Raw genomic sequence first — 26,981 nt, 5'->3', positions numbered from 1 at the left:
GTATCCTGAAAAAGCAGGACATGGTTGCTTTATATTTAAACTTATTTCTGTTGAGGTTTTTACTGCTGGGGAGGAAAAGAGGCGCACAGGAGACGATTTGCCTCAAGTCCCAGGCACTCAGGTGGGCGAGCACCGTGTGCAGCAAAACGGCAGTTTACTATGCTGTAGTATTGTATATTGTATGTTTCGCGTGATGTCAGGCTGCCCTGTAAAATTTTAAAAAGACAAACTTAAAATGCAGACCATTCCTTTTTTTTTGCATGCTTAGAAGGTAGAATGTTCAATGTAACAAATTTAAAAGTTGCATATTTAACAAATGTTTAGGTTTTTAGTTTTTGGGTTTTTTTTAAATTTTGTGTTCTTTGTGAATTTGCTTATTGTGCTGTTTTTAATGGTGGTTAGTAGGATAAATGCACTGTTAAGGCAAACATAGCGCCAACAGGAGGTAACTTTCCAGTTGTATGCGTCATGCAGCGTTTGAAGGGACCGTGTGCTTTGCTCAAAATGAAATAAAAAACCGGTAAAATTAAAAAAAAATATATCCAGTATGCACGAGCATTACACGTGTACGCCCACCCAGCTTGCCAGAAACCGGGGACATATGAGCAACGAGAGTGGGGGGGGGGTTCTCTCCGTCGTCTTAGTTTAACGCTTCTTGTCTCTGTTGGCGCCTTTTGCCGCTGCTTGTCAAGGCCGCTTCTCCTCGAAGGTGGGAACCATTTGGCCCCGCCTCTCCGTTCCCGCCCGGCCCCCTTTTCCAGGCGGCCCGGAGACTTGACAAAGCGGCGCTTGCTGCGCGTTGCTATGGTGACGTCGCGGCCTGCCTGCGGCCTGTGGACGCTCCGTCGGCGCTGGCAGTGGAGCGTCCTTTGCGTTGCCCCAGTCAGTTGAACGAGCCCAGGTAGCTCGGCCGCGCCATGAACAGGTAGCCTAGCACCAGCACTGCTTTTTTTTTTTTTTGCGTCGAGGGGGTTTCGAGGATATGGCGCAGCGCGGCTCTAGAGTCTAACCTTCTCCTTCTTCTTCCCTCCGCCCCCTATCTAGGTTTAATATTGTCTTGGGCCAGGGGATACCCAGGCCGACAGCCCCCAAGGTAGGAGACCCCACCCCACGTATTTAAAGGTGCCCTTCCTTTTTAACCTGTAGCCCTTAATAGAAGCTGCAATAATAGTAGTAATAATAATAATTGACAACGACGACAGTGCAGTTCAGTGGGAAAGCTGGCTACTGTACCACCACCACCAAGGAAAATGCTGTGTTTTTAGTTATTGTAGCAGCAACAACAACAACAAATTCTTGACAACAACGACAATGCAATTCAGTGGTAAAGCTGGCTGCTGCTGCACCACCACCGCCAAAGAAAACGCCACGTTGTTAATAATAATAATAATAATAATAATAACAATAATAATTTATTATTTATACCCCGCCCATCTGACTGGGTTTCGCCAGCCACTCTGGGTGGCTTCCAACAAATACTAAAATACAGTAACCTATTAAACATTAAAAGCTTCCCTAAACAGGGCTGGGGAATAACAACAACAACAACAAATTCTTGACAACAACGACAATGCAATTCAGTGGGGGAAATGGCTGCTGCTGCACCAACGCCGCCAAGGAAACATAGCTGTCAACTTTTCCCTTTTCTTATGAGGAATCCTATTCGGAATAAGGGAATTCCCCTTAAAAAGGAAAAATTGACGGCTATGCAAGGAAAATGCCGTGTTTTTAATTATTGTAACAACAACAACAAATTATTGACAACAACAACAATGCAATTCAGCGAGGGAAATGGCTGCTGCTGTACCGCCACCGCCAAGGAAAACGCTGTGTTTTTAAATTATTGTAGCAACAAGCAGAATAAATTCAGCAAGTGCCGCCCCCCTCTCTGTTGGCAGCACCGCCATGCTGAGGAGTTCTTCCCACCGCCTGTTCAAGCGACAGCAGCCACGCAAGCGATGAACAAAAGAAACATTGAGATGTCTAGTGCAGCCATTTTCAACGTTGGGCCCCCTGATATTGTTGGACTACAAATCCCATCATCCGTAGCCAGACCGGACAGCAGGCAGGGGTGGTGGGAGCGGCGGTCCAACAACGCCTGGGGACCCAAGCTTGAGAAAGGCTGGTCTAGTGGATCTGGTCTGTAAAACTTCCCTGTCCAGGGAAGCTGTTAGTGTGTAATGTTGTATTGTGTTTTTACTATTTTTTTGTTGGGAGCTGCCCAGAGTGGCTGCAGCAACCCAGTCAAATGGGTGGCATATACATATATTGTTGTTGTTGTTATTCCAGAATAGGCACCCCTGGGTGTGGGCAGTTGCAGCTCTAGCTCCAGCGAAAGCTTGGTACCACTAACACATCTTATTTTCTTTTAGTTTTCTACACAATTGCTAATAAAATCAGTTTATTTGACAGTTGAGGGTGGTAATGGGAAATAATCTCTTCGCAATCTCATTCATTTTAATATTTGAGATTGAAAAACAGACTTAATTAGTTGTGTATGCTGAGGGGGGTTGCGTGGAAATTCTGTTAGTGGTTATGGATTTGGAATCCAGGACTTAGGGATAATGGCCAAACCTTCTGCAGTCAAAAGGAAGTGATATGTTTGTGGTGATATTAAGCATATACACATTTATTGATTTACTAGACTTGCATACTATTCCATAGCAGAATACCCTTAGTGGTGCCTGTTTCGCATTCTCCCCCACCCTATTCAAATGTTGGCTGTGGGGCCGCATGAGTCATTAATCAAAGGTTGGTTATGATCTACAAAGCAGTTAAGTTGGCTTGTTCCCATTTGAAATCAAGCCAGGCTTGCTGAATTCAGTTTGCCAACTTAAATGGATTTCAGATTATGTATATGATGATTAGCAGAGGCTCTAGTGTCCTGTAGAAATAACAGCTGTTGCACACGTGATGGGCACTGTATTATATACTACACAAATTTAAATCTGAACACACTGTACTGAGAGAGGAAGACTTACAGCCAAGAGTTCTGATCTTATGGCTTACCTGTTGATGTGACAATAGAGCTGGGGAAGGTCAGTGTGGTGTAGTGGTTAAGAGCGATAGACTCGTAATCTGGGGAACCGGGTTCGCGACTCTGCTCCTCCACCTGCAGCTGCTGGGTGACCTTGGGCCAGTCACACTTCTCTGAAGTCTCTCAGCCCCACTCACCTCACAGAGTGTTTGTTTTGGGGGAGGAAGAGAAAGGAGAATGTTAGCCGCTTTGAGACTCCTTCAGGTAGTGATATCAAATCCAAACTATTAATGAAGTTACTTCTAGTTTGAATGCAAAGTGGAGTCTGATTTCCTGAAGAACATCCTGACCCATGCAGAGCAATGTGACACTAAGTGGATCCTAGAATTATCTTTCCCTGAATATATGCTAATTCCCCGGAGAGGTAGCATTCACAAAAGCTGTTTCGGCTGTTACTACAAAAATTATGCCTCTGCAGTTACCGGTACATGCTATACCTTAATTGAGGTGCTTAGATGAGTGCTGCATAGTATACATTCACATAGCATACATAGAGCGCGGCATAGCATACATTCGCAAAGCAGATATATCAGTGGAGCCATACATCAAAAGTAAATGTTTTTCTCTTCCCTTGTTTTGGATGTAAACATTTTACCTTATCACACATAAGTTTTACCCTTTAAAAGTTGTGCAGAATTATTTCCCTATGTTTTAAATAGAATATTAAGCATTATTGCTGTTTGAGGTTTCCAATATATCTGTTATATATCAGATACACACACACAAAAGTTGGGATATAGGTGACCAATCATATCTTCTTTGCTTAAGCCAGGGGTCAGCAACCTTTTTCATCCGTGGGCCGGTCCACCGTCCCTCAGACCATGTGGTGGGCCGGACTATATATTTTTGGGGGAAATGAATGAATTCCTATGCCCCACAAATAACCCAGAGATGCATTTTAAATAGAAGCACACATTCTACTCATGTAAAAACACTAGGCAGGCCCTACAAATAACCCAGAGATGCATTTTAAATAAAAGCACACTTTCTACTCACATAAAAACATGCTGATTCCCAGACCGTCAGCAGGCCAGATTGAGAAGGCGATTGGGCCGTATCCGGCACACGGGCCTTAGGTTGCCTACCCCTGGCATAAGCAAACACTTTCACACTAGAAATGGCACAAATTGCATTATTGAAGAAGTGCAACATTCATTACAGCCTACTTACTGCTATGTTCACCCACATTTTATGCTAGCTATGTTAATTATATGGAAATTAAATATGGAAATTAACAACTGTCTGTCACTTGTGTTTCCATGGCAGCCTACAATGCTGAACAAGTAGGCCATTTCTGGTTATGATTCTTTCTCTCTCTTAAAAATGATAAAGCTGTTGAAATTTAGGACTTTGAAGGTAAGGACAAGAAACTTGTGCACAATCCTGGAGCATGCAAGGCAGCCAGTGTTGGAATTTCAGGAAAGACTTTCCATGGTCTGATGAACAATGATTTTGAAAGCAGAGCAATTGGTAGAAGCAGGGGGCCAAAGTGAGATAATGAAAGACCAAAGAGGAGAAAACTAGTAGTCAAGGCAAAAAAATATATTGCCAGCTTGATGTGACTCAGTGTTCTGTCAAAGAGGCAGATAGAAAGGACTATGTTTTTGTAATGCTGTAAAGAGAGAATTAAACGGGACGCAGGTGGCGCTGTGGGTTAAAGCCTCAGTGCCTAGGACTTGCCGATCGAAAGGTCGGCGGTTCGAATCCCTGTGGCGGGGTGCGCTCCCGCTGCTCGGTCCCAGCGCCTGCCAACCTAGCAGTTCGAAAGCACCTCCAGGTGCAAGTAGATAAATAGGGACCGCTTACCAGCGGGAAGGTAAACGGCGTTTCCGTGTGCGGCTCTGGCTCGCCAGATGCAGCTTTGTCACGCTGGCCACGTGACCCGGAAGTGTCTCCGGACAGCGCTGGCCCCTGGCCTCTTGAGTGAGATGGGCGCACAACCCCAGAGTCTGTCAAGACTGGCCCGTACGGGCAGGGGTACCTTTACCTTTACCTAAAGAGAGAATTGACCTGGTATTGTGATGGCCTAAATTGTGGGTCAAGGAAGGAAGGAAGTCAAAGATAAAACCAAGGATTTTAACTGAAATCATTTGACATTAGGATGACATGTATTCCATATTCTTATGTCTTTTTCTATTCAACCAGTAATTATCTGTATAGAGTAAGTGTACTGTCAGCACTTCAGCATCAGTTACATTTTTTCACAATTCTGTTGATTGTAACCTTATCTTAAAAATTGGTATATATTCTATACTGAAATTATTTGGTTCCAACTGTCTGTTGAAACTCTTTTAGTATGCTGAGTAAGGCAGCATTAAGGGAGTGAATCTAGCAGACTTTACGAGCAATCACACACAGAGTGATGCTTGTAGGTAAGAAAAATAAAAAAGGACTTTATGGTAAGAAATACGTACTTGGATAGAAGAGTTCCTAATTCTAGTCTAATTAGTCTGTAGTAGAACAAGGCAGCTGTGGTGGTTCCTTTTTCCCTTGGAGGATAGTTCCAGCATGGTGTCTCATTTTGAGGTCTAAGAGAGAAGTGAAAGTAACAGGAAGTTGTAAAACAGAGCACAAACTGAGAATATCAGTCTAAATGTAACGTCAAAAGAGAAGAAGGGAGCTCAGGAAATCTGGAGGTCCCTAACCTTTTCTGTCTTAAACCATGCCAAACCCCTCTTCTGCATGCTGAGTTGCACCCAAATTTCCAACACTCCCCAATTGACATTTAGAAACAAAAAATATAATATTGTTTCAGATGCAAGGTGTTGTTAACAACCATGTGGCTGGGGGTGGGGAGGAGATTAGGAGTCAGGTCTTTTTGATACCTGAAGAACTCACAATTTGCAGAGAAAGGCATTCATCACTACACTAGTGGCCAAAATTGTGGAAACCTTTTGGGAAAAGTGTATTTCTGAGGTTTGATGGCTCATAACACCCCCCCTTTTTAGTAATACCATAAAATGATATATCAGTATAAAGATAATTTAATGAAAAATGTAATGCAACGACGTTTGTTCAGTTATCTGTATTCTATCAAAAGTTATAGCCAAATAACCAGGAAAATGAAGCACAACTTGCTTAGGTTGATATGCAGTAGTTTCCCTTCATTTGAATGTAGCCAAAGAGCATGGGTGTTTAGAGAGCCATCAGGTGTTCTGAGCCATCAAACCTCAGAAATACACTTTTTTTCAAAAGGTTTCCACAATTTTGGCCACTAGTGTACTTTGGTGTGTCTTTTTATATATTTCTCCCTTTTGTGAATGCTCCCTACTTAGTTTCAGTAAAAAGTCAAGTAAGAAACAGTGTTTGAAAACTTTCTGGGGCCTCTTTTGCAGGCCATACTGCATTGTATATAATATAGTCATCTTATTTGCTCCTAGTAAGCTTCTTAAAAATGCCATTTGGAATCTTTCCTCTACATCTTTTTAGGTTTCTGGAATGATGGAAGTGATTGCTCCTGAAGGTATTTGCATTAAACAATGCATTTGAAAGTACTTTCTTATAGCTCCTTATATTCTAAAAAACAAACAAACCCTACCCTCTTCCTTTTAAGCCTTTTTCCTTAAAAAAAAAAGTCATAAGAATTCTTAATAGGGTTTTTTTTTTGTTCTTAATGGTTTTATCGAATTTTTCAGAGCTAAGAGTGCAACCTTATACTTGTCCACTTGGAAGTAAGTCCCATTAAGGCTGTATACACATTACCAGCTTAAAGAGCAGCTGTGTCATTACTTTTCTCAATTCAGATCAAAGCTGGGTTGGAGGGGGGGATGCATCAAAATGCAGTATTTCGTAAGAAATGACAAGATAGGTATGTGGATAACACCATGTGCACACCACTTTCCGAACCAGTGATGGGAGTGCTGTGCATGCAGAGTAAATGGGACTGAGTACACAGCTTTGAGTTAAATGGTGCCTACTTACAGAAGTGTGTATAGAACTACAGCAGGCTGCAACTGCATAGCCACTGCCTTGGGAACAAACCTTGTTTAACTCAAGGGGCCTTACTTTTGAGTACACATGTAGAGGATTGCCTTCTAATAGAAGTTATTGGCGTGAATGTGCCCATTTTCACCTGTGAATTGTGAAATTGCTATTCCTGTTCTGTGGAGAGTTGTGCTACTAAATGAAAACATGTGCACAGCAAATGTTTCATCGTCCTTCTCTTAAATAAGAGCCACACATCCTGTGTTGTGTTTTAAATCACAGGAATTTCCCTGCATCCAAGTCACTTCCATATATTGAAATGTAATGTAGCCAGGGTTTATATACATAGTTTCCCAAATTAGTTTTTAGCCGCGGGGTACTGTTAGCCTCATGACACAAATTGTAACAAATAAAAGATTTATGCTTCTATGGTAGGCATGGATATATTAGTCAAGCTGGCAAAGTTTAGAAGAGAAGTGGAGGTAAAAAAATGTGGCTTAATTGTGCATACCCCCCAACCCTAATCAGGAGGCAAACACTTGGAAGAACATAAAACACAGAAGCAGGGCTGTCAGGAACCATACTGTGCCTTTGGAGCTTCACAGTTAATTCCAGTTCCTACCCTTGGACATTGATTCTGGGTCAGAGGAACAGGGACATCAGTCATAGACCTCAGAGAGCACAGAGGTGACTGCAGAAGGTGCAGTGGATAGAAGGAGGAAGAGAGGTGTGGTGGTGTTTGGTGACTTTCTGCTGAGGGGGACAGAGATAGTGATGTGCGGACCTGATAGAATGTCCCAGGAGGTGTGCTTTCTTCTAGGTCAGGGACATCAAGGCAAAGTTGTTGGGCTTTTTTAGGGGGGCGCGCGCCATAAATTGCTAAACAAGTAGTAATTACGGCAGTGGTAACTCCTTCTTACATTCTTATAATTGTGCGCAAATGAAGGACAGAGCGAGAGGGGGATTCTCCTTTTCCCCGCGGAGGAATATGAGCCCGCGATCGACCGCTATCAACCAGGGATAAACCTGTCGATCACAGTCGACCGGTTGGACATCCCTATTCTAGGTGCAAAGATTCAACATGTGACAGAGAGACTGCCAACTCTCATCAAGCCCACTGACCATTACCCCGTTCTTTTGATCCATGTGGATACAAAATGATACTGACAGACACAGTCTTCAATGTGTTGCAAGGGACTATGAGACTCTCAGTGGGAAGCTGAAACGATCCTGTGGCACAAGTGGTTATTTCATCATGCCTTCCTGTTGAAGGTCATGGCCCAGGAAGAGAAAGAAAAATACTGGAAGTAAATAACTGACTGCACAGATAGTGTCATTGGGAAAGATTTAGCTTCCTAGACCATGGTCTCCACTTCCATGAAGAAGGACTTCTGGCAAGAGATGGGTTGCACCTGACAGCAGTTGGCAAAAATGTGTTAGGAATCTCACAAACTTTATCAGGAGAGCTTTAAACTGAATCCCGAGGGGGAAGGAGACAATATTTCAGAGGACGGGGGACCTCGATACTGGGGATAATAACTTTATTGGTGTACAGGAACCTGCTTATGGGCAGGAAAAAAACCAAGAAGGAAGCAGCTTGAGGGAATGACTTGTTCCCGTTTTCTCTATACTAGTGCATAGGGCATGGGGAATAAACAAGATGAACTTGAGCTCTGGCATTACTGAAAACTGGTGGGATGAGATACAGGACTGCAGTGTAGTAATTGAGGGATATAACTTATTCAAAAGGAATAGACCAAACAGGAAGGGAAGAGAAGTAGCGTTGAATGTGAAGGATGTGTGTACCTGTAAAGAGATCCATGACATGGAGCATGAGAGTATGGGGAGAGCATTTTGATAAAAACTTGTAAGGGAGGGAAACAATATGTCTCCTAAGATATTTTTTTAATTAAATGCATCTCAAAAGTTTATCAATTTAATGTTTATCAAAAGTTTATCAATTTAATTCATGCTGAATTTATACATTGAAAACATGCAGATTTGGTTTATGGAGATCATGCAAAATACACTCAAACTTTTTGTTTTAGATGGATTTGTCCTAGAAACACGTTTGCCTTTGCCAAGGTAAGGAAAGGAAGATGGGTTCTTGCCATTGTTCAGTTTATCCCTCTGAGAATTTGTGATCACACCCCAACCTTCCCAGTTTCAGCAAGGTGGTGGCCTTACATGCATATCCTAGGACAGGCTTCCTCAAACTTGGCCCTCCAGATGTTTTTGGCCTACAACTCCCATGATCCCTAGCTAGCAGGACCAGTGATCAGGGATGATGGGAATTGTAGTCTCAAAACATCTGGAGGGCCTAGTTTGAGGAAGCCTGTCCTAGGATATTTTGGTCTCTTCTTTCCCTGCAATCTTTTATAAGACACTAGCAGCTCTGTCCATCTCTACAAGTTGAAAATAAGGCCATGTACACATTGCCAGCTTAAATGAAGTCAGGGGTTTTGGTGCTTGTGTATGCTGTATATTTCAGGTTAGTTCAAATTTACACATCATTGTGAGCATCACTACTCTTTGATTTGTTTCCACATCACCCCCTGCGCATCCACACCAGTGGGCAGAGATGGGGGAGGGATGTCTTCACCTGACTGACTTCTCCACCCCTCCACCCACCCTTAACTCCTAGTCATGAAGCTTTCCTCCCTTCAACCCTGTTCCCCTACAAATCATCCTCATGCAGCCCACTTCCAAATTAAGTGTAGAAGCTTAAGAAATCAGCCTGATGGTGGAGCCTTGTACACAACTACTCAAAAGTACTCCTCATTTAGTTCAATGAGGCTTACTCTCAAGCAGGGGTAGGAGTACATCTTAAGGTAGCAAACCTAACACCTCCTACTTGAGAGTAAGCCCAACTGAATTCACTGAGTCTGAGCAGGCATGGTTAGGATCATGCTATTAATCTAAAGGGCCAGAAAACTCATTGCGGTCTTTACTACAGGGTAGTGCGAAAATACTGTTGAAGTGGGTATCTATTTTTAATGAGTAGGTATGTTTTACACACAGGGAGAGATAAAATAAAACCCTTAAATTAAAATAAAGTTCAGGTAAAGAGGATTTGTCAGAGGAAAGAGACGTCTCTAACTCCCCCTACCCATACTGACATCAGACATGTAGAACGAGCCCCAACTCACAGCCTCAAATGTGCACACCTGGGTTTCAGTATTGCTACCATTCTCAAATTGGAATGAAGCTGGCTTGCAATGAATCGCATGAAAGCACAGTATTTTTACAAGAAACTACAGGATAGCTCTAGATTGTTGCTAATTCCATGTGTACATGGATTCAAAACCTAGTGGGGCAGTGCAGTGGAGATGGTCGTGTGCACAGCCTAAATCCAACTGATTGAATGGAACTTATGTATATGGAAGTATTCTTATGACTACAGCTGAAAGACCGGAGTGCATGTTACATGAAAATACTGTAGCACGTGTACAAACTATTTTAAATGAAAAGCTGTGAAGGTCAGTTGCCTGTTCTGAACAGGGTCCTGAAGAACCACATACGTAGCTTATGGGTGAGCCAGGATCCATATTTGTCGCTAGAGACCCAAACAGCCTCAGTAGCTCAGAGCAGCTTTAGCTGGTGTGCCAATCATAACCGTCCTTGGACAGAGATAGCTTGGCCACAGAGGTCCATACAATGATAACCTCAGGGTTGGATTGTTGCATCATGCTCTGTGTAGACCCATAAAGCTGGTCCACAAACTACAGGCTGGTGCAGAATGCTGTGACGAAGCTGCTATTCAGAGCAACCTACCTGGCAGCATGTAACATGGCTGTTTAGGGATTTGCACCGGCTGTCAGTTTGCTACTGGCCCAGCTTACGGTTTTACTATTGGTGTATAAAGCCCTTAACAGCCTTGGGCATGTTTACCCAAGAGACTGCCTTTTCCCATTATCATCCTGCCTGAATACTTAGGGCATCAAGTAAGGCCATTTGATGGGTGACACATGCCCTAGGAGTTCATTTAGGCAGAGGTGGAAATAGTGGGAACCACAGGAGGAAGAGATCATGTCCTCTTGGGATTCACTGTATATATAGGAGAAGGAAAGCTGAGTGTAGTGGATACGTATCTTGGACTTTAAGAAATGTGATTTCAAAAAGCTTAATGAACTGGTGGTTGTGATCTCATGGTCAGAAATACTCAAAAAAAGAGCAGAAAACAAATAAGAGGTAGCATGGTGTTCTGTACTGTAACAAAGCTTACTGGATTAGTCTACAATGCTTTGGTTGTGATGAATTCTTATACTCTATTATGTCAAATATGAGAAGTAGGCTAGGATTCAAGCTGATTTTTAAGCATTATATCATCTTGAATAATCTGTTCCTTATATATGCAACTCGTTTTATTGTCTTATATAGGCATAGTGGCTTAGGAAGGACTGATGTAATGAAGGTAAAAGTTTTTATTTCAAATTTGATATATGCTTATCTTTAAAAGGAATTGATATATTGGTATTTAATGGTTTCTTGGTGTTTTGGTTTTAATCAGTTGATTGTGCTGATCAAGAGTCATATCTGTGTTTCAGTGTTTTATTGCAACTTACGGGAATTCTCAGTAGTCAGAGAAATCACGGTGAAGAATTTTAGGCAGAATTACATGGCAGGTCTTGTGGTTGGTTCTTACTTTTGTCTTTATTGCAGGAACAGAAGAATAGACAAAATGGAAGGTTGCATGTGTTTGGTCCAAAAGGTAAATCTGCTGAGCTTTTCAAAACTGCACTGATTTTTAACCACTGCTTTCAAACCGCATTGCGGGGGGCGGGGGGGAATGGCGTTCTTAGAATTCTGGATGTAGATACAAAGGTGCTAGTAGTTTAGAAAATAATAATTAAAACCAGGGACAAAGCTAGGCTTTATTTATATGTCAAAACAAATTACCAGTTAAAGAATAGGAAGCATTCTTCTGTTTATATGTCAAAACAAATTACCAGTTAAAGAATAGAAAGCATTCTTCTGTAAGCATTAGTAAATTATTTGGTTGATTTATCTAATTTCATTAATCCAGCAGAATCCCCAATGCTGCTTACATAAAATAATGCCTTGGAGAACTTTGTGGCTGTTTCTGCTCTTTCTGGTACATGGCTTTGCTCTAGAATAGCATCCTTACTTTCTTCTCTCTGCCCTCCTGCTCCAGTTTGCAGCACTTTTTAAGGTCTGTGGGCATCAGAGACACAGAAGCCAGCACAGAAACTGGGTCACAGGTGAGCAATGGTGGTTGGAACATCAGTTGCTTCCTGACCTGTGTGCCACTTCTGTTGCCTGATCTGTGTACACAGCTAGATATTACTGTATTTTTCGCCCCATAGGACGCACCTTTTCCCTTCCAAAAATGAAGGGGAAATGTGTGTGCGTCCTATGGGGCAAATGCAGGCTTTCGCTGAAGCCTGGAGAGCTGAGCAGCGCACCCCGGGCTTCGGGCAGGCTCCCAAGGCTTGCGGATAGCAGCCTGTTCTGGGGGCTGGGGTCGGGGGAAAATAATTTTTTCCCCTTTATTTCCCCCCCCCAAAAAAAAAACACTAGGTGCGCCCTAAAGGGCGGAAAATACGGTATGTTAGTCGTGTGAACACTGTTATCACATACATTTTGTAAGTAAATAACCATGTAGGGCTGCAATAGAATCAGGAAGGTGGGGAGAAAGAGCTATGTTCCCCACCACCACAAAAAAACCCTTTCCCCTAAAATGCCTCCCTCCTTATGTAGTCACCCATGTTGCTTAGCATCCCAATTCTGTTCAAGGGGCCTGCTGCTGCTGTTTTTTTTTTTTTACATTTTTTAAATGCCTGCACACTAATTATATTCATTCAGTTAAGATCACATGTAATTTGGCCCTTATTCCTTTCCCCCAAATAAATATTAAGTCTAACCTATTCATTCCAACTGTTGTATGTTGGTCAGCCCCAGCAGTGACTGGAAGCCCTTATCCAATAGTCTTTTAATCAGAATTGGGCTAATGAGCAAAAATTGAGGGTTTTCCATGTGATTTTTTTTTTTGAGGAAAATTTGCCTTGCAGTGGGGGGAACAGGCTAGAACAAAAGCACTTGCTCAAAGAGATGTTGTAAATTGTTAATTGATGTTAAGAAAAAAATGAGAAACTATATTACATTTATTGCTTAGTTAAAATTTAAAATTATTGTTCTATATATTTTTTGGGGGGAGGGGATAATCTGAATGTGCATCAGTTGAACCAAATATTTCAATTTATTTTGTTTTTAGAAGAAGTAGTCCTTGAACCCGTTCAAACAATTCCACGGTAAGATCTTTATTATGCAGCTTGTATATGATCAGCCTTCTTAACCAGTCAGAGAAAGATAGTGCAATTATTTGTCATAGATTACACAATCCTTTGCATGTTTACTCACTTATGTCAGTGGGGCTTACTTCAAAGTAAGTATACATGGGTTTGCAATCTCTCTTATATTTAAAGAACTAGAAACACATCTATTTCTGCTTTAACCTTTTGGTTAGCAACATGGATGTATATATCAATAGATAAGTACCATCATTACTCGCAAGTTGGGCTTTCTTTCCAAATAAGTATATTCTGATTGCGACCCAAATATCAAATATTAAGAGGGTATTCCAGATGATGCAGTCCAATACTGATTATTGTTGGCTAGCTGAATCAAATTCTTTCAGTTTGAGTTTCACTGTTAAATAAGCTGAGGTTCCGTAATAACATATCCTTGCTCTGTAGTGCTGCATGTTTTAAAATAAGTTTTTAGAAGAAGTTGTATTGATTGCTCCCCAGCTTGAATCATTTATTTTATGCACATACTCTTATTTGACTTGCTCCTAATTCAAAATCAGCCCTTGATCTTGGCTTCTCAAAATGTACTTGAATACAAGAAAAGAATAAATAAATAAAAGGCTGCAGCAGTTGGTTAGAATCTGCATTTTAGAGGAATTATTATTCTGCAGTTGATGTCAAAACTTTTTTTGTGATGGTTCTTTTCCTTCCTTCCTTTATTATTTTTTTAAACCAAGGCAGCATGGGATGTGGAAATGAATCTATAAGCAGGCCTTACACTCCATCAAAGCAGATCTTGTTACGTGCAGCTAAATCCGTAGAAAAGTAAGTCTCACTTCATTTGCGTTCTTAATTAATTTCATTATGAGAAGAAATTGCTGACAAGCTTTTTCAAACAAGCAACCACTGTCCTATTGTAGATCCCAACAAGTTCTTGAGGCATGCGTGGAAGAAATTGTGGCTTGGTCGGTGTTATTTTGCTCATCATGGGGTGCTGCCAAAACACACACACACACATTTTGAATTATTCCTGCTCCAGCTGTAACATTTAGAAGCACAGAACTCAGTTGCCATGCTGAGGGCTTTTGCACTATGATTGTCTGTAGCTATTGGTGACGTACATTGAAGGTGTGTTCTGCATGGGATGTGCTTGCAAATGTTATAGGCAGGAATCTCTTTATCACAAAATTTTTGGAGGTCTCTCCATGGCAGATGACACCAAACTGGGAGGGGTGGCTAACACCCCAGAGGATAGGATCGCACTTCAAAACGACCTTGACAGATTAGAGAACTGGGCCAAAACAAACAAGATGAATTTTAACAGGGAGAAATGTAAAGTATTGCACTTGGGCAAAAAAAAAATGAGAGGCACAAATACAAGATGGGTGACACCTGGCTTGAGAGCAGTACATGTGAAAAGATCTAGGAGTCTTGGTTGACCACAAACTTGACATGAGCCAACAGTGTGACGTGGCAGCTAAAAAAGCCAATGCAATTCTGGGCTGCATCAATAGGAGTATAGCATCTAGATCAAGGGAAGTAATAGTGCCACTGTATTCTGCTCTGGTCAGACCTCACCTGGAGTACTGTGTCCAGTTCTGGGCACCACAGTTCAAGAAGGACACTGACAAACTGGAACGTGTCCAGAGGAGGGCTACCAAAATGGTCAAAGGCCTGGAAACGATGCCTTATGAGGAACGGCTAAGGGAGCTGGGCATGTTTAGCCTGGAGAAGAAGAGGTTAAGGGGTGATATGATAGCCATGTTCAAATATATAAAAGGATGTCACATAGAGGAGGGAGAAAGGTTGTTTTCTGCTGCTCCAGAGAAGCAGACACGGAGCAATGGATCCAAACTACAAGAAAAAAGATTCCACCTAAACATTAGGAAGAACTTCCTGACACTAAGAGCTGTTCGACAGTGGAATTTGCTGCCAAGGAGTGTGGTGGAGTCTCCTTCTTTGGAGGTCTTTAAGCAGAGGCTTGACAACCATATGTCAGGAGTGCTCTGATGGTGTTTCCTGCTTGGCAGGGGGTTGGACTCGATGGCCCTTGTGGTCTCTTCCAACTCTATGACTCTATGATTCTATGAAATGTAACAAGTCCAGCAGCCTGCAGTCAGCCACTGGGAAATATGAAATTCGTTCCTGTCACTCAAGGTTAATTGGCAGCAGATGAGCAAAAGATAAAGTTGAAAGAGAATATTGGGAAGGCAGGCTAAGTTGAAAAGTCATAACAAAGAGGTTATTCCGTTTATCCAGGAGCTCCATATGGTTGGGTGGCGCTGTAAAGGTTTGCTTGCCATCAAACTGTCTCAGTTGTTTTTTCTGAATCGTTTAGGATTGTTTCAGCGTAGAAGAGAATGAGGCGGTCTCTAGCATTTGTGGAACTCCATGTAACTTGAGCTTGTTCTCTGCACAGGGAATCATTTGCATGCTTGCACTGGCATAAGAATCAGTCAGCTCAGTACCAAATTAGATATGATGTTAAATTCATTTTTGTATCTAAAGCACACACTTTTGAAAATGCAAATTACTGCTGCGGGAGTTGATAGTTATAAGAGACCAGTGCAGGCAAGGAGAAGGAGCTTAACCCTTGCCTCACCACTGTAGTCCCTATTTATTTCAAAAAGCATCCTTCTGGAGCTGCTATTTGCGTTAAGAGGAAATGCAAATAGCTTCAAAAGGGTGGTTTTTCAATCTCAAGATTGCAACAGGAGGGAAGTCCCTCCCCTACTTCCTGTGATTCCAGTAATTATCAGCCCGCCTAATAGCTATTATTTGCATTTTAAAAACATGGATATTAAATGCAAATGATGCCTTTAACATCAAGTCTAATTTTGTTTTCAGATAACTATTTTTACTGGATACCACTCCAGCTGTATTGAACCTGGCATATACCTGAAAGCATATTATCTCTGTAGTCTCAAAAATGTATGGTTTCTTTCTTCTTCTTTTTTGTCTCCCCTTGGATAACACTCACAATATTTAGGGGGAATACTTTAAAAAGAATTGCAAGAAATAAAAATCCAAAGATGAGTGTAAGATTGCCTGACCGCATAGAAGAAGAGACAGGTGAGATTTATGTTGCATATGTATATATGTATATATATATATATATATATATAGAACCTATGCAGTTCTGTGTTACTAGACTGCAAACTAGGAGAGTAGAGTTCAAATTATCCCTCAGCCATGTGCAGACCAGATCCAAGCACTGTTTGAGAATACTGATTTTCTAGATCCATTTCAGTTGGGGGTTAGGCCCAGTTTTGCCATCGAAACTGCTTTGGTCATGATGACTTCTGTCAGAAGAGAGACAAAGGAAATGTGTCCTTGTAAATTCTCCTCGACCTCTCAGTGGCTTTCAATGTCATCAGCCATGGTATTCTTCAGTAATGCAACAATAATGCATCAGTGGTAGAGTTAGACTGGGCTGTCCATAAATCACTCTGCCTTATTAGTTGTTCTGTGATGCCTCCCTAATGTCATCACATTACTACCATCTGGAAGGGCAGTCTTGCACTGTAATGCAGCTAAAGTGGGACGAGAAACAGCAACCCAGGGAAAATTGTGTTAGGTAAAGTTGCAGGGTTTCAGCAGGAAGTTACAGGAGATGCACAGATTAGAAACAAAAGCAGCATACCACCAGGTAGCCTTTGCAGGTGGAAACAGTATTAAAAGATAAATAGTGTATAAAGATAAAGGGACCCCTGACCATGAGGTCCAGTCGTGGCCGACTCTGGGGTTGCGGCGCTCATCTCGCTTTATTGGCTGGTGCCTTTTGGTTTTTGCCTAAGGTAAAGGTAAAGGGACCCCTGACCATTATGTCCAGTCGTGGCCGACTCTGGGGTTGCGGCGCTCATTTTGCTTTATTGGCCGAGGGAGCCGGCGTACAGCTTCTGGGTCATGTGGCCAGCATGACTGAGCCGCTTCTGGCAAACCAGAGCAGCGCACGGAAACGCCGTTTACCTTCCCACCAGAACAGTACCTATTTATCTACTTGCACTTTGACGTGCTTTCGAACTGCTAGGTTGGCAGGAGCAGGGACCGAGCAACGGGAGCTCACCCCGTCGCGAGGATTCGAACCGCCAACCTTCTGATCGGCAACTCCTAGGCTCTGTGGTTTAACCCACAGCGCCACCCGCGTCCCTCAAATAGTGTATGATTGCCCTAAAACCACCATAAGCACAAATCATAATGAGTGCACCATAGAAAAGATATCTAGCAGGGCCATTGGCTCATCTAGGGCAGTGATTTGTAGCTGCTTCCCATGGTTTGTCAAGAGTCTTTCCCACCTTTCCTGTATTCACTTAGTATCAAGCCTGGGATTTTCAGAATGCAAAGCATGTGCTTTATCACTGAGCTATGACCCCTTCACACTTGAAAGTACCTTTGCTGAACATGATTCATCTTGATAAAGTGGAATCTACGTGAGCAACAAGCATTCTGTATGCTTTCCGCATCAAGAGGGAATCCTCGCCAACTGTCTTTTCTTTGTCATCATTTATTTTGTAGTTCCATTTATTTTGTGTTCTCTCTACCTGCATTGATAGGCCATATCCCAGTGGCAGTGATGCTCCCAAGAAGCATTTTTAAGCGTGTCAGTGTCCTAATAATCTCTGCAGAGAGTGAGAGAGCACTATTCTATGTACCCTGGCCTTTACTAAAGCTCTGCGCTTACTTCATAAGTTAGTTTTCATACCTGCTAAGTATTCAATTATTAATTTGCTTTGAGTTACAGATAGGTAGCCGTGTTGGTCTGCCATAGTCAAAACAAAAAAAATTCCTTCCAGTAGCATCTTAAAAACCAACTAAGTTAGTTCTTGGTATGAGCTTTTGTGTTCATGCACACTCATACCAAGCTCATACCAAGAACTAACTTAGTTGGTCTTTAAGGTGCTACTGGAAGGATTTTTTTTTAATTTGCTTTGAGACACCCATATTACAATATCTAGTATGAATTATTCTATATTTTTATAGATTAAATTTTTTACAGACTATAATAGGCTAATTGCCTATAGATTGTAGCATGCAGTTCAACAAGTGCTTCTCTATTTATTTATTTATTTATTTATTTATTTACTTATTTATTTATTATTTATACCCCACCCATCTGGCTGGGTTTCCCCAGCCACTCTGGGCAGCTTCCAACAAAATATTAAAATACAGTAGTCTTGTCAAACATTAAAAGCTTCCCTAAACAGGGCTGCCTTCAGATGTCTTCTAAAAGTCTGGTAGTTGTTTTTCTCTTTGACATCTGGTGGGAGGGCGTTCCACAGGGCGGGTGCCACTACCGAGAAGGCCCTCTTCCTAGTTCCCTGTAACTTTGCTTCTCGCAACCCCAACCTCTCTCACCACCAAAGGAACACAAGTGAACAACACAAGCACGCTGACACCAAACTACATACATTAAGCATAATAGAAACACCGCTACCCGACCTCACCCCCATCCATCTCCCCTCCCTCCACCCCCTTTCTTTCTTTCTTTTTTTTTCTCCCCCTAATGCCTCAACAATTGAAATGGATTTGTAAAAATGTTACATGGGGGAAAAAATACGAGGCATTACACTTACACTGTAAAACAAGAAAACCCTTAAAATAAATAAATAAATAAATAAATAAATAAATAAATAAATAAATAAATAAAAACTTTGCTTCTCGCAGCGAGGGAACCGCCAGAAAGTCCTTGGCGCTGGACCTCAATGAAGGAAGATGAGGACTGTATGGACATTGTAGTTTCTGAGTTGAATTCAATATGAGCTGACATCGTGCACTTTTTTCTTGGCAGGGAAAAATACATTTCTGTTACTATACTATATGCTAGCTTCATTAGACTATCAAACATGTTGTTGAAATATGAAATAGTATGGATTTCTCTACCCTAAAGACATAAATTTGAGGGGGGAAATATTGTTGCTGTTGAATTGCGGTGCATTTTATCTCTTACCTCTGCTTTCTCTTCTCCCAGAAATTCATAATGATCAACAATTAGAAACTGATTTACAGAGGCTGAATCATGAAACTAAGATAACTGATGTGAAGACAGAATTGGAAGTCAATGGTTGGTTCAAACAAAATATATTTTATTTATTAATCTCTTTCAGCTTCCTTGGCTATAAATTATGTCTAGATTTAGTTAAGCATAATATCAAAAAGGTATTTTCTTGATTGATAGATGCCATTAATTTGTGTGTTTCATCTTAATTCAAACCTCATGGATATAGTGTAAGCTTCAGTGAATACTAAGGAATACTTTTAACCTTGTCTTTATTGGTGCTGATCTCCTTACTAAAGTATGCTTTAGCCCAAAATGTAGTCTTGTTATATTGTTGTTTGTTTGTTTGTTTTTCATAAAATTTATACACTGCTGGACCATAAAAAAACTTCAAGCGGTTTACGAAAGGTGAAACAGCAAAATCAAGAAAAATCCACAACCGTACTTTAAAACATACAAAAGTTAAAATACTAAAGTAGATAAAATTTACTTCCGAAGCATGTGGGTAGGCTTGTCAAACAAGAATGTTTTTATTAATGACGCGCACTTCACCCCAAAGTCCCATGGTGGGTTACAGCGTTAAAAACCCAATATTAAAAGCAGTTTAAACAACTTACAATCACAAAAATAAGGTGGGTCCTAAAAATATACACCTCAGGTGTCAAGAGTCAGGATAAAGAGATGGATCTCCAGCATTTGACAAAAGCTGTTCAGTGAAGGTGTCAGATGCACCTCTGTGGGGAGGGAGTTCCACAACTCAGGGGCCGCCACAGAGAATGCCCTCTCCCAGGCTGTCACCCTCCCCACAAGCCTCTGGGGGCTGAGGAACTCCCAAGAAGGCACCCTCTGCTGATCTCAGTGCTCAGTATGGTCTGTAGGAAAGATCCCCCCCCCCAGATATTATGGTATGGGGGGAGAGATTCTGGTCTGCCCATAGCAACATTGCTATTTTTGGAGCTGTTCTTGTAGCATCACAGCTAGATACAGTGGTGCCTCGCAAGACGAAATTAATTCGTTCCGCAAGTCTCTTCGTCTTGCGAGTTTTTCGTCTTGCGATGCACGGTTTTCCATAGGAATGCATTGAAAATCAATTAATGCGTTCCTATGGAAACCGCCTTCCCCCGACCTCTTCTGGCGGGCGGCATTTTAAAATCGCCCGGGACAGCGGAGGACTTCTCCGCTGTCCGGGGCGATTTAAAAGCCCCTGGGAAGGCAGGCAGGGGGGACAAAGGCTTTCTCGCCCCGCCGCTCGGCTTCGGGACATCGTTCCGATGCCGGGCGGCGGGGGGAGGCTTTCCCGCCCCGCCGCCGGGCTTCGGGACATCGTTCTGAAGCCGGGCGGCTGGGGGAGGCTTTCCCGCCCGGCCGCCCGGCTTCGGGACATCGTTCCGATGCCGGGCGGCGGGGGGAGGCGTCCTGCCCCACCGCCCGGCATCGGGACGATGCCCCGAAGCCGGGCGGCGGGGGGAGGCGTTCCTGCCCCACCGCCCGGCATCGGAATGATGCCCCGAAGCCGGGTGGCTGGGGGAGGCGTTCCTGCCCCGCCGCCCGGCATCGGGACGATGCCCCGAAGCCGGGTGGCTGGGGGAGGCGTTCCTGCCCCGCCGCCCGGCATCGGGACGATGCCCCGAAGCCGGGCGGCTGGGGGAGGCGTTCCTGCCCCGCCGCCCGGCATCGGGACGATGCCCCGAAGCCGGGCGGCTGGGGGAGGCGTTCCTGCCCCACCGCCCGGCATCGGGACGATGCCCCGAAGCCGGGCGGCTGGGGGAGGCGTTCCTGCCCCACCGCCCGGCATCGGAACGATGCCCCGAAGCCGGGCGGCTGGGGGAGGCGTTCCTGCCCCGCCGCCCGGCATCGGGACGATGCCCCAAAGCCGGGCGGCTGGGGGAGGCGTTCCCGCCCCGCCGCCCGGCATCGGGACGATGCCCCGAAGCCGGGCGGCGGGGGGAGGCTTTCCCGCCCGGCCGCCCGGCTTCGGGACATCGTTCCGATGCCGGGCGGCGGGGGGAGGCGTTCCTGCCCCACCGCCCGGCATCGGGACGATGCCCCGAAGCCGGGCGGCTGGGAGAGGCGTTCCTGCCCCGCCGCCCGGCATCGGGACGATGCCCCGAAGCCGGGCGGCGGGGGGAGGCTTCAAAAGCCTTCCGGGGGCTTTTAAATCGCCCCGGACAGTCCCGGGGCGATTAAAAAGCCCCCGGTTAGGCAGGCTTCAAAAGCTGTCCGGGATAGCGGGAAGCGCTTCCCTGCTATCCCGGACCGCTTTTAAAATGCTGGCGGTGGGGAGTAAAGCCTTTCGCCCCCGCCGGCCTTCCTGGACCTCTTCTGAAGTCCGGAGGGGGGGAAAAGGCTTTGCTCCCCACCGCCAGCATTTAAAAAAAGGTACCCGAGATTTCCCTATGGGCTTTCGTCTTGCGATGCAAGCCCATAGGGAAAATCGTCTAGCGAAGCGTCGCAAAAACCGAAAAACCCTTTCGTCTTGCGGGTTTTTCGTCTTGCGAGGCATTCGTCTTGCGGGGCACCACTGTAAATCAATATAGAGGCATTGCTCACCTCAACTTTCATAGTTCTGGTTATTGTTGTTATTAATTACAGACATAAACAAAGGGAAGCTTAATACATGTTACAAAGAGCTTTATCTTAAAAGAAGCAGTGAGCCAATGTGGTGTAGTGGTTAAGAGTGGTAGACTTGTAATCTGGTGAACTGGGTTTGCTTCCCCACTCCTCCAGATGCAGCTGCTGGGTGACCTTGGGCCAGTCACACTTCTCTGAAGTCTCTCAGCCCCCCTCACCTCACAGAGTGTTTGTTGTGGGGGGGGGAGGGAAAGGAGAATGTTCGCCACTTTGAGACTCCTTTGCGTAGTGATAAAGCGGGATATCAAATCCAAACTCTTCTTCTTTTGAGTATGTGAGAAAGGAAGCAGATTGCCTTCTCTAAGATGGTGTCTGCCACTTCTGGGGATACATGAATTGGGCCACCATCTTTCAGTTTCACTGTACCTTTATTTCTTCTATTATTATTATTATCATTATCAATAGCTGACAGGTAAACTTTTGCAAGTGGTGTGTTTTTCCTTCCTTTAAGGAAATTCTGACTTTTAAGGTGCAGTTGCTCGACGCATATAGCCCTTTTTGCTGCCTTCGATTATATCTTTGTGAGCTAACTCTCATGTCATAAATTGTATGTGATGTCGTGGCTCATCAACCCTACTAAATAAAAGTCCAGGCTCATGTGGATTTTAAAATTTAGGAGTGTCATGTGAGGACTGACTAGGCTGACAGAGGTGTAGCAAAGCAATGGAACCAAAGATACTTGATATGTGAATTTCATGATCAAGACTGGAGGAAGAGATAGCAGTACAGGTTTGGCAGAGCTGTCTACAAAGGAGGAAAGTTTGTTTGTTTGTTTGTTTGTTTGTTTGTTTGTTTGTTTGTTTGTTTGATATACCACCCTATACCCAAAGGGCTCAGGGCAGTTGTATAGAGATTATGTGGATTATGTCACTACTAGGCATCTAAAAAGGATTAATGGGGTACACATCCTGGATTGAATTTAAATGGTGTTATGTATAAAAGTTATTTTGTCTGTTCTGAATCTACTGCCATTTAATGTTGATAAGATGACAAAATACGGGTGGGGGGGTGGAGGAGGAAAAAAATCTCTTTATATACTCTTTCCACACAATGAATAAATTTATAAACCTCTATCATATACTCCTCAGCTGTTGGTTTCTAAGCCAAATAACCCCAAACACACTAGTTTTTCCTCGTAGTGGTTTCTACTCCTTAATTATTGTGGTTGTCCTACTGAAAGCAGGTGTGGAGCAGTAGGTAGACTGCTGCAACTGAGCTGAAGCATGGATTCAAATTCAAGCATGAAGTGTAGGGCTCTTGTGGAGATAAAGTAGCACAACCCTTAGGGTTGGTGCCTCTTTGGAGAAAGGACAAAATAAAAATATGATAAAATAAATCAGTGGGATCTAAAAATGCATGGATTTGACCAGATCATACCCTGGGGGTTTCATTGTCTGTTCAAGCTCTCTTTATTCTACTAATCATATCCATGTTGAAATATTATTTAACACAGGATACAGAAAAATAGCAGTCATTTAGAAAGTAGCCTTATGGCTCCTTAAAGACTAAGGGGAGGCTAAACCATGAATACTTACGCTAGAATGAATTAGTTAGTCACTAAGGTGTCTCAAGACCCTCTGGTTTTTTCCCCCTGCTGCATGCCTAGCCCCTGAAAATTTTGGAAAAGGTAATCTAATTGGTCACAGTTTTGCTTACAGAAATGTTTATTAATGCCTCTTCATCTATAATACAATTTTTTGTGTAGATGAAAAGATGAAAAATTCTGCAGTTGTTGAAAAGCTACCCAACGGTGAGGTCAGTACTGAGAAGCAAAGGGAAGGTATAGCTAAAGAAAATGCCGACAAGAAGCCGCCAGAGAGTTCAGAGGACGAAAATAATGAACAAAGTGACTGTGAAGTTGAAAAGAGAATTGCACCACTACAGTTAATGGGAGAGGTACAAATTCCCCCCCCCCCATTAAGCAAACAGATGTTCTGGCAAAACTAGCCTTTCCTACAGGAGGAGTAATGTTTTGAATACTTCTCCGTGTGATAAACATTGACCAAAATATTATTTAAAATCTAGATACCGGTAATTGTAAAAGAGGTTAGATGCATACAAGACTGATACTTAACAGAGCATAATAAGCATGACTACAGTTAATACATCTAAAATGGGGGTCTTTTGGTTAAATAAAAGGGGAAAGGAAACCTTAAGAAGAAATCTTAAGGCAGCCCTGTTCAGGGAGGTTTTTAACGTGTGATATTTTAGTGTACTTTTAGTTTCTATGGAAGCTGCCCAGGGTGGCTGGGGAGGCCCAGTCAGATGGGCGGGGTATAAATAAATTATTATTATTATTATTATTATTATTATTATTACAGTCGTACCTTGGAAGTCGAATGCCTTGCGAATCGAATGTTTTGGCTCCCGAACACCGCAAACCCGGAAGTGCGTCTTCCAGTTTGCGAATGTTCTTTGGAACCCAAACGTCTGATGCGGGTTCCACAGCTTCCGATTGGCTGCAGGAGCTTCCTTGGTTTCCGAATGTTTTGGAAGTCGAACAGACTTCTGGAGCGGATTCCATTCAACTTCTGAGGTATGACTGTACTTACCACTCTAGATAAGTAGCCTCTGGAAGAAAACAGCCTAGAACATAAGAGACTCTTCCTTCCATGTGCTACATTGATGCTTGTAGATCAGGGGTCAGCAACCTTTTTCAGCCGTCGGCTAGTCCACCGTCCCTCAGACCTGGAGGGGGGGTGGACTATTTTTGGGGGGGGGGAATGAATGAATTCCTATGCCCCATAAATAACCCAGAGATTCATTTTAAATAAAAGCACACATTCTAATGTAAAAACACCAGGCAGGCCCCACAAATAACCCAGAGATGCATTTTAAATCAAAGGACACATTCTACTCATGTAAAAACATGCTGATTCCCAGACCGTCCGCTGGCCGGATTTAGAAGGCGATTGGGCTGCATCCGGCCCCCGGGCCTTAGATTGCCTACCCTTGATATAGATCATCTGCAATATGCACAGTCTTTGTGATGCTTTAGGTCACTGCAGATAAGTTGGTAATGACATACGATGCATGGAGGAATGGATCTACGTGACAAAGTGTCGTGCATCATGTGTCCTCAGTGTGAAAAAGTTGTCATGCTGAAGCTGTTCAGACTGGACTTTGCATCGCAGGATCAACACCCTTGAGTTGACTTGAGTGCAAGTTGAGTCATATTGGCTCGTATTTGTATTAATCTGCATACTTTTACATTTTCTTTATAGTTTCTGAAGGCAATAATGGAGCAGAAATACAGCCTTGCAAAAAAGCTTTGTCAGATGAGTAAGTTCTGCAGTGGGGGGGGGTTTCTGACCTGCATTGTTTCTCCAAATCTGTTTCCTAAGTTGTGACATTTCATTTAGTACAGTGGTGGGGAACCTTCTCCAACTGGAAGCCCATTTTGACAGTCACAGTCAAGAACTCCATAGTGCTGTTCATAAGCCCTGGCAGATGCCTTGCTTGGCAAGGAACAACCAGGAGCACACTTTAAGGCATAATTTGTTCACTTGCGGCCTCATGATGTTGGATGAGGAGCAGGTGAGTGTGGTATGGAGAGATGGCCTCACGGGCCAAATTGGGACTCATGCCAGGCCTCGTTAAGCCCACCAGCTGACTGTACATTATTCTGTTGATATACTTTGGACTGGCGTTTATGTAGGAGCAAGTTCTGAAATTGCCACACTACTCAAGGACTTGCAGTCTCCTGGATTCTTTCTGGAATGGCTTGCAATAGAGAGATCAAGAACCTGTGGCTATGATACTCTCTCTATAGATATGATTGTCTTTCTGCATCCACAGGAATTCTTTTTTTGGGGGGAGGAGTCTCAAAGTAAACACTCCACATAAATAAACATGCATAACAAGAATGTTTGGACTGAGCAGGGATGAGGCCTCAGTAGACATGGCCTTGGAGTAAGAAGAGTCTGTCCCAGCCTTTTAGTGCTACTTGTTTCAGTATCAGAAGCTTAAATACTGAACAAGCATGATGAATGAAAAGTGAAAGGCACAGAGGAGAATTTGTTCCTTCTGTTTTCCTGTTTCAACCACTTCCTGTCTAAATTAACAGAATGGTAACTTGCCAAACCAGATGATAGCATGAGGTACGTTAATCTCATTTATATATGAAAAAAGTTAATAGCAGCATGGGGGCTCTGATGAAGATTATGACCATGCCACATGGGGAAGTGGTTTTTAAACCCCCCCTCCTCTTTACCATAGCCTTGATGAAAATTGCCACGCGCAAACTATTTGCCCCCACTTTGCATGCCATATTCATGATTCTGGAAAAGAGCGAAATGCTTTTGTATATTTCATGTTGTCATCTGGTTTGCCTTGATGAAACATACTGGCAAGTAATTTCTAGGGTGCTTCCAGATCAGAGTTTGTTGTTGTATCAGAGGTACTTTTATGAGAAATATATTTGCACTTCTATGAAGTAGGACGAGCTATTATTATAGAATCCTATTTTCTATTTCATCCTATAGATATCAATAATGTCTTCTCCTTATCAAATTCCAGTTCTGATATATGAACCAGAAAACCCTGAGGCCCTGCAGTTTCTTCCACTTATTGAGAAAAAACTAGTATTGGGTAAGTGCTAAAACTGTAAATACTGGATACTATTATACAACTGAGAACTATATTATTTTTTGTAAGGGTTTTTACAGATTAGTGTAGATCCAGCCAAGGAATCTGTCCCTGTGCTCCTTTTGGCACTATTGAAAGAAGTCATTCCAAGAGGTCCCTGTCCATTGCTTCTTCCCTTAAGATATAAACACTTCCTGGATTCAAGGAAAGCAGCACCACTAGCAAGTAACATGGGAAGCATGCAGAAGGGCTGTGGCTGATGCCTGTCCCCAAAAGAGAAGGGAGGAAGGGAGATGGGAGCCCATGATGCAAGCCAGGAAATGCACAGAGTATTCCCCGAAAAAGGAGTTGCAAGAGTGACTTACCTTTGTATCTTTTATATTTCCATGTTAGAAAGCGAACGTGCTGCTAAAGAAGATGAAGAAACCGGTGAAGAGAGCAGTGAAGAGGATAGCAATACAGATAAAAGCGACACTGAAAGTGAAGCCAGTTCTGGGGATTCTGATAAAGATGCTTAGAAATTTGAAGATACCACAAA

The 26,981-nt window shown here is 43.1% G+C and overlaps 1 protein-coding gene across 4 annotated transcripts; it reads left to right on the top strand.

Annotated features, from left to right (window-relative positions):
• The first annotated feature begins 780 nt into the window (after nt 1–780).
• Nucleotides 781–26,981, top strand: ERICH2 (glutamate rich 2). 4 transcript variants are annotated; one of them, XM_081898690.1, is made up of 14 exons: nt 782–925; nt 1,045–1,093; nt 6,467–6,500; nt 9,010–9,046; nt 11,342–11,375; nt 11,624–11,672; nt 13,197–13,233; nt 13,972–14,055; nt 16,220–16,302; nt 19,199–19,291; nt 23,562–23,752; nt 25,081–25,138; nt 26,375–26,446; nt 26,837–26,981. In XM_081898690.1, exons 1-14 carry the CDS (start codon nt 918–920, stop codon nt 26,959–26,961), a joined length of 954 nt encoding a protein of 317 aa, XP_081754816.1. In that variant the 5' UTR covers nt 782–917; the 3' UTR covers nt 26,962–26,981. The 4 variants fall into 4 exon arrangements, with proteins under 4 accessions (XP_081754817.1, XP_081754816.1, XP_081754818.1 ...); XM_081898691.1 differs by lacking the exon at nt 1,045–1,093 and having other exon boundaries at nt 781–925; XM_081898692.1 differs by lacking the exons at nt 6,467–6,500; nt 9,010–9,046; nt 11,342–11,375.

This window comes from Podarcis melisellensis (assembly GCF_964234715.1).
Source record: "Podarcis melisellensis genome assembly, chromosome: 1".
In the NCBI taxonomy this organism is placed as follows: domain Eukaryota; kingdom Metazoa; phylum Chordata; class Lepidosauria; order Squamata; family Lacertidae; genus Podarcis; species Podarcis melisellensis.
The sequence above is the reverse complement of the archived record's forward strand: the minus strand, read 5'-3'. Positions and strand labels throughout refer to the sequence as shown.

What these genes read in the sequence shown, in the direction of transcription:
- ERICH2 (XM_081898690.1), top strand. An exon ending in CCCGTTCAAACAATTCCACG is followed by an intron (nt 13,234 to 13,971) that starts GTAAGATCTTTA and finishes AAACCAAGGCAG; the next exon opens with CATGGGATGTGGAAATGAAT. An exon ending in CACTACAGTTAATGGGAGAG is followed by an intron (nt 23,753 to 25,080) that starts GTACAAATTCCC and finishes TTTTCTTTATAG; the next exon opens with TTTCTGAAGGCAATAATGGA.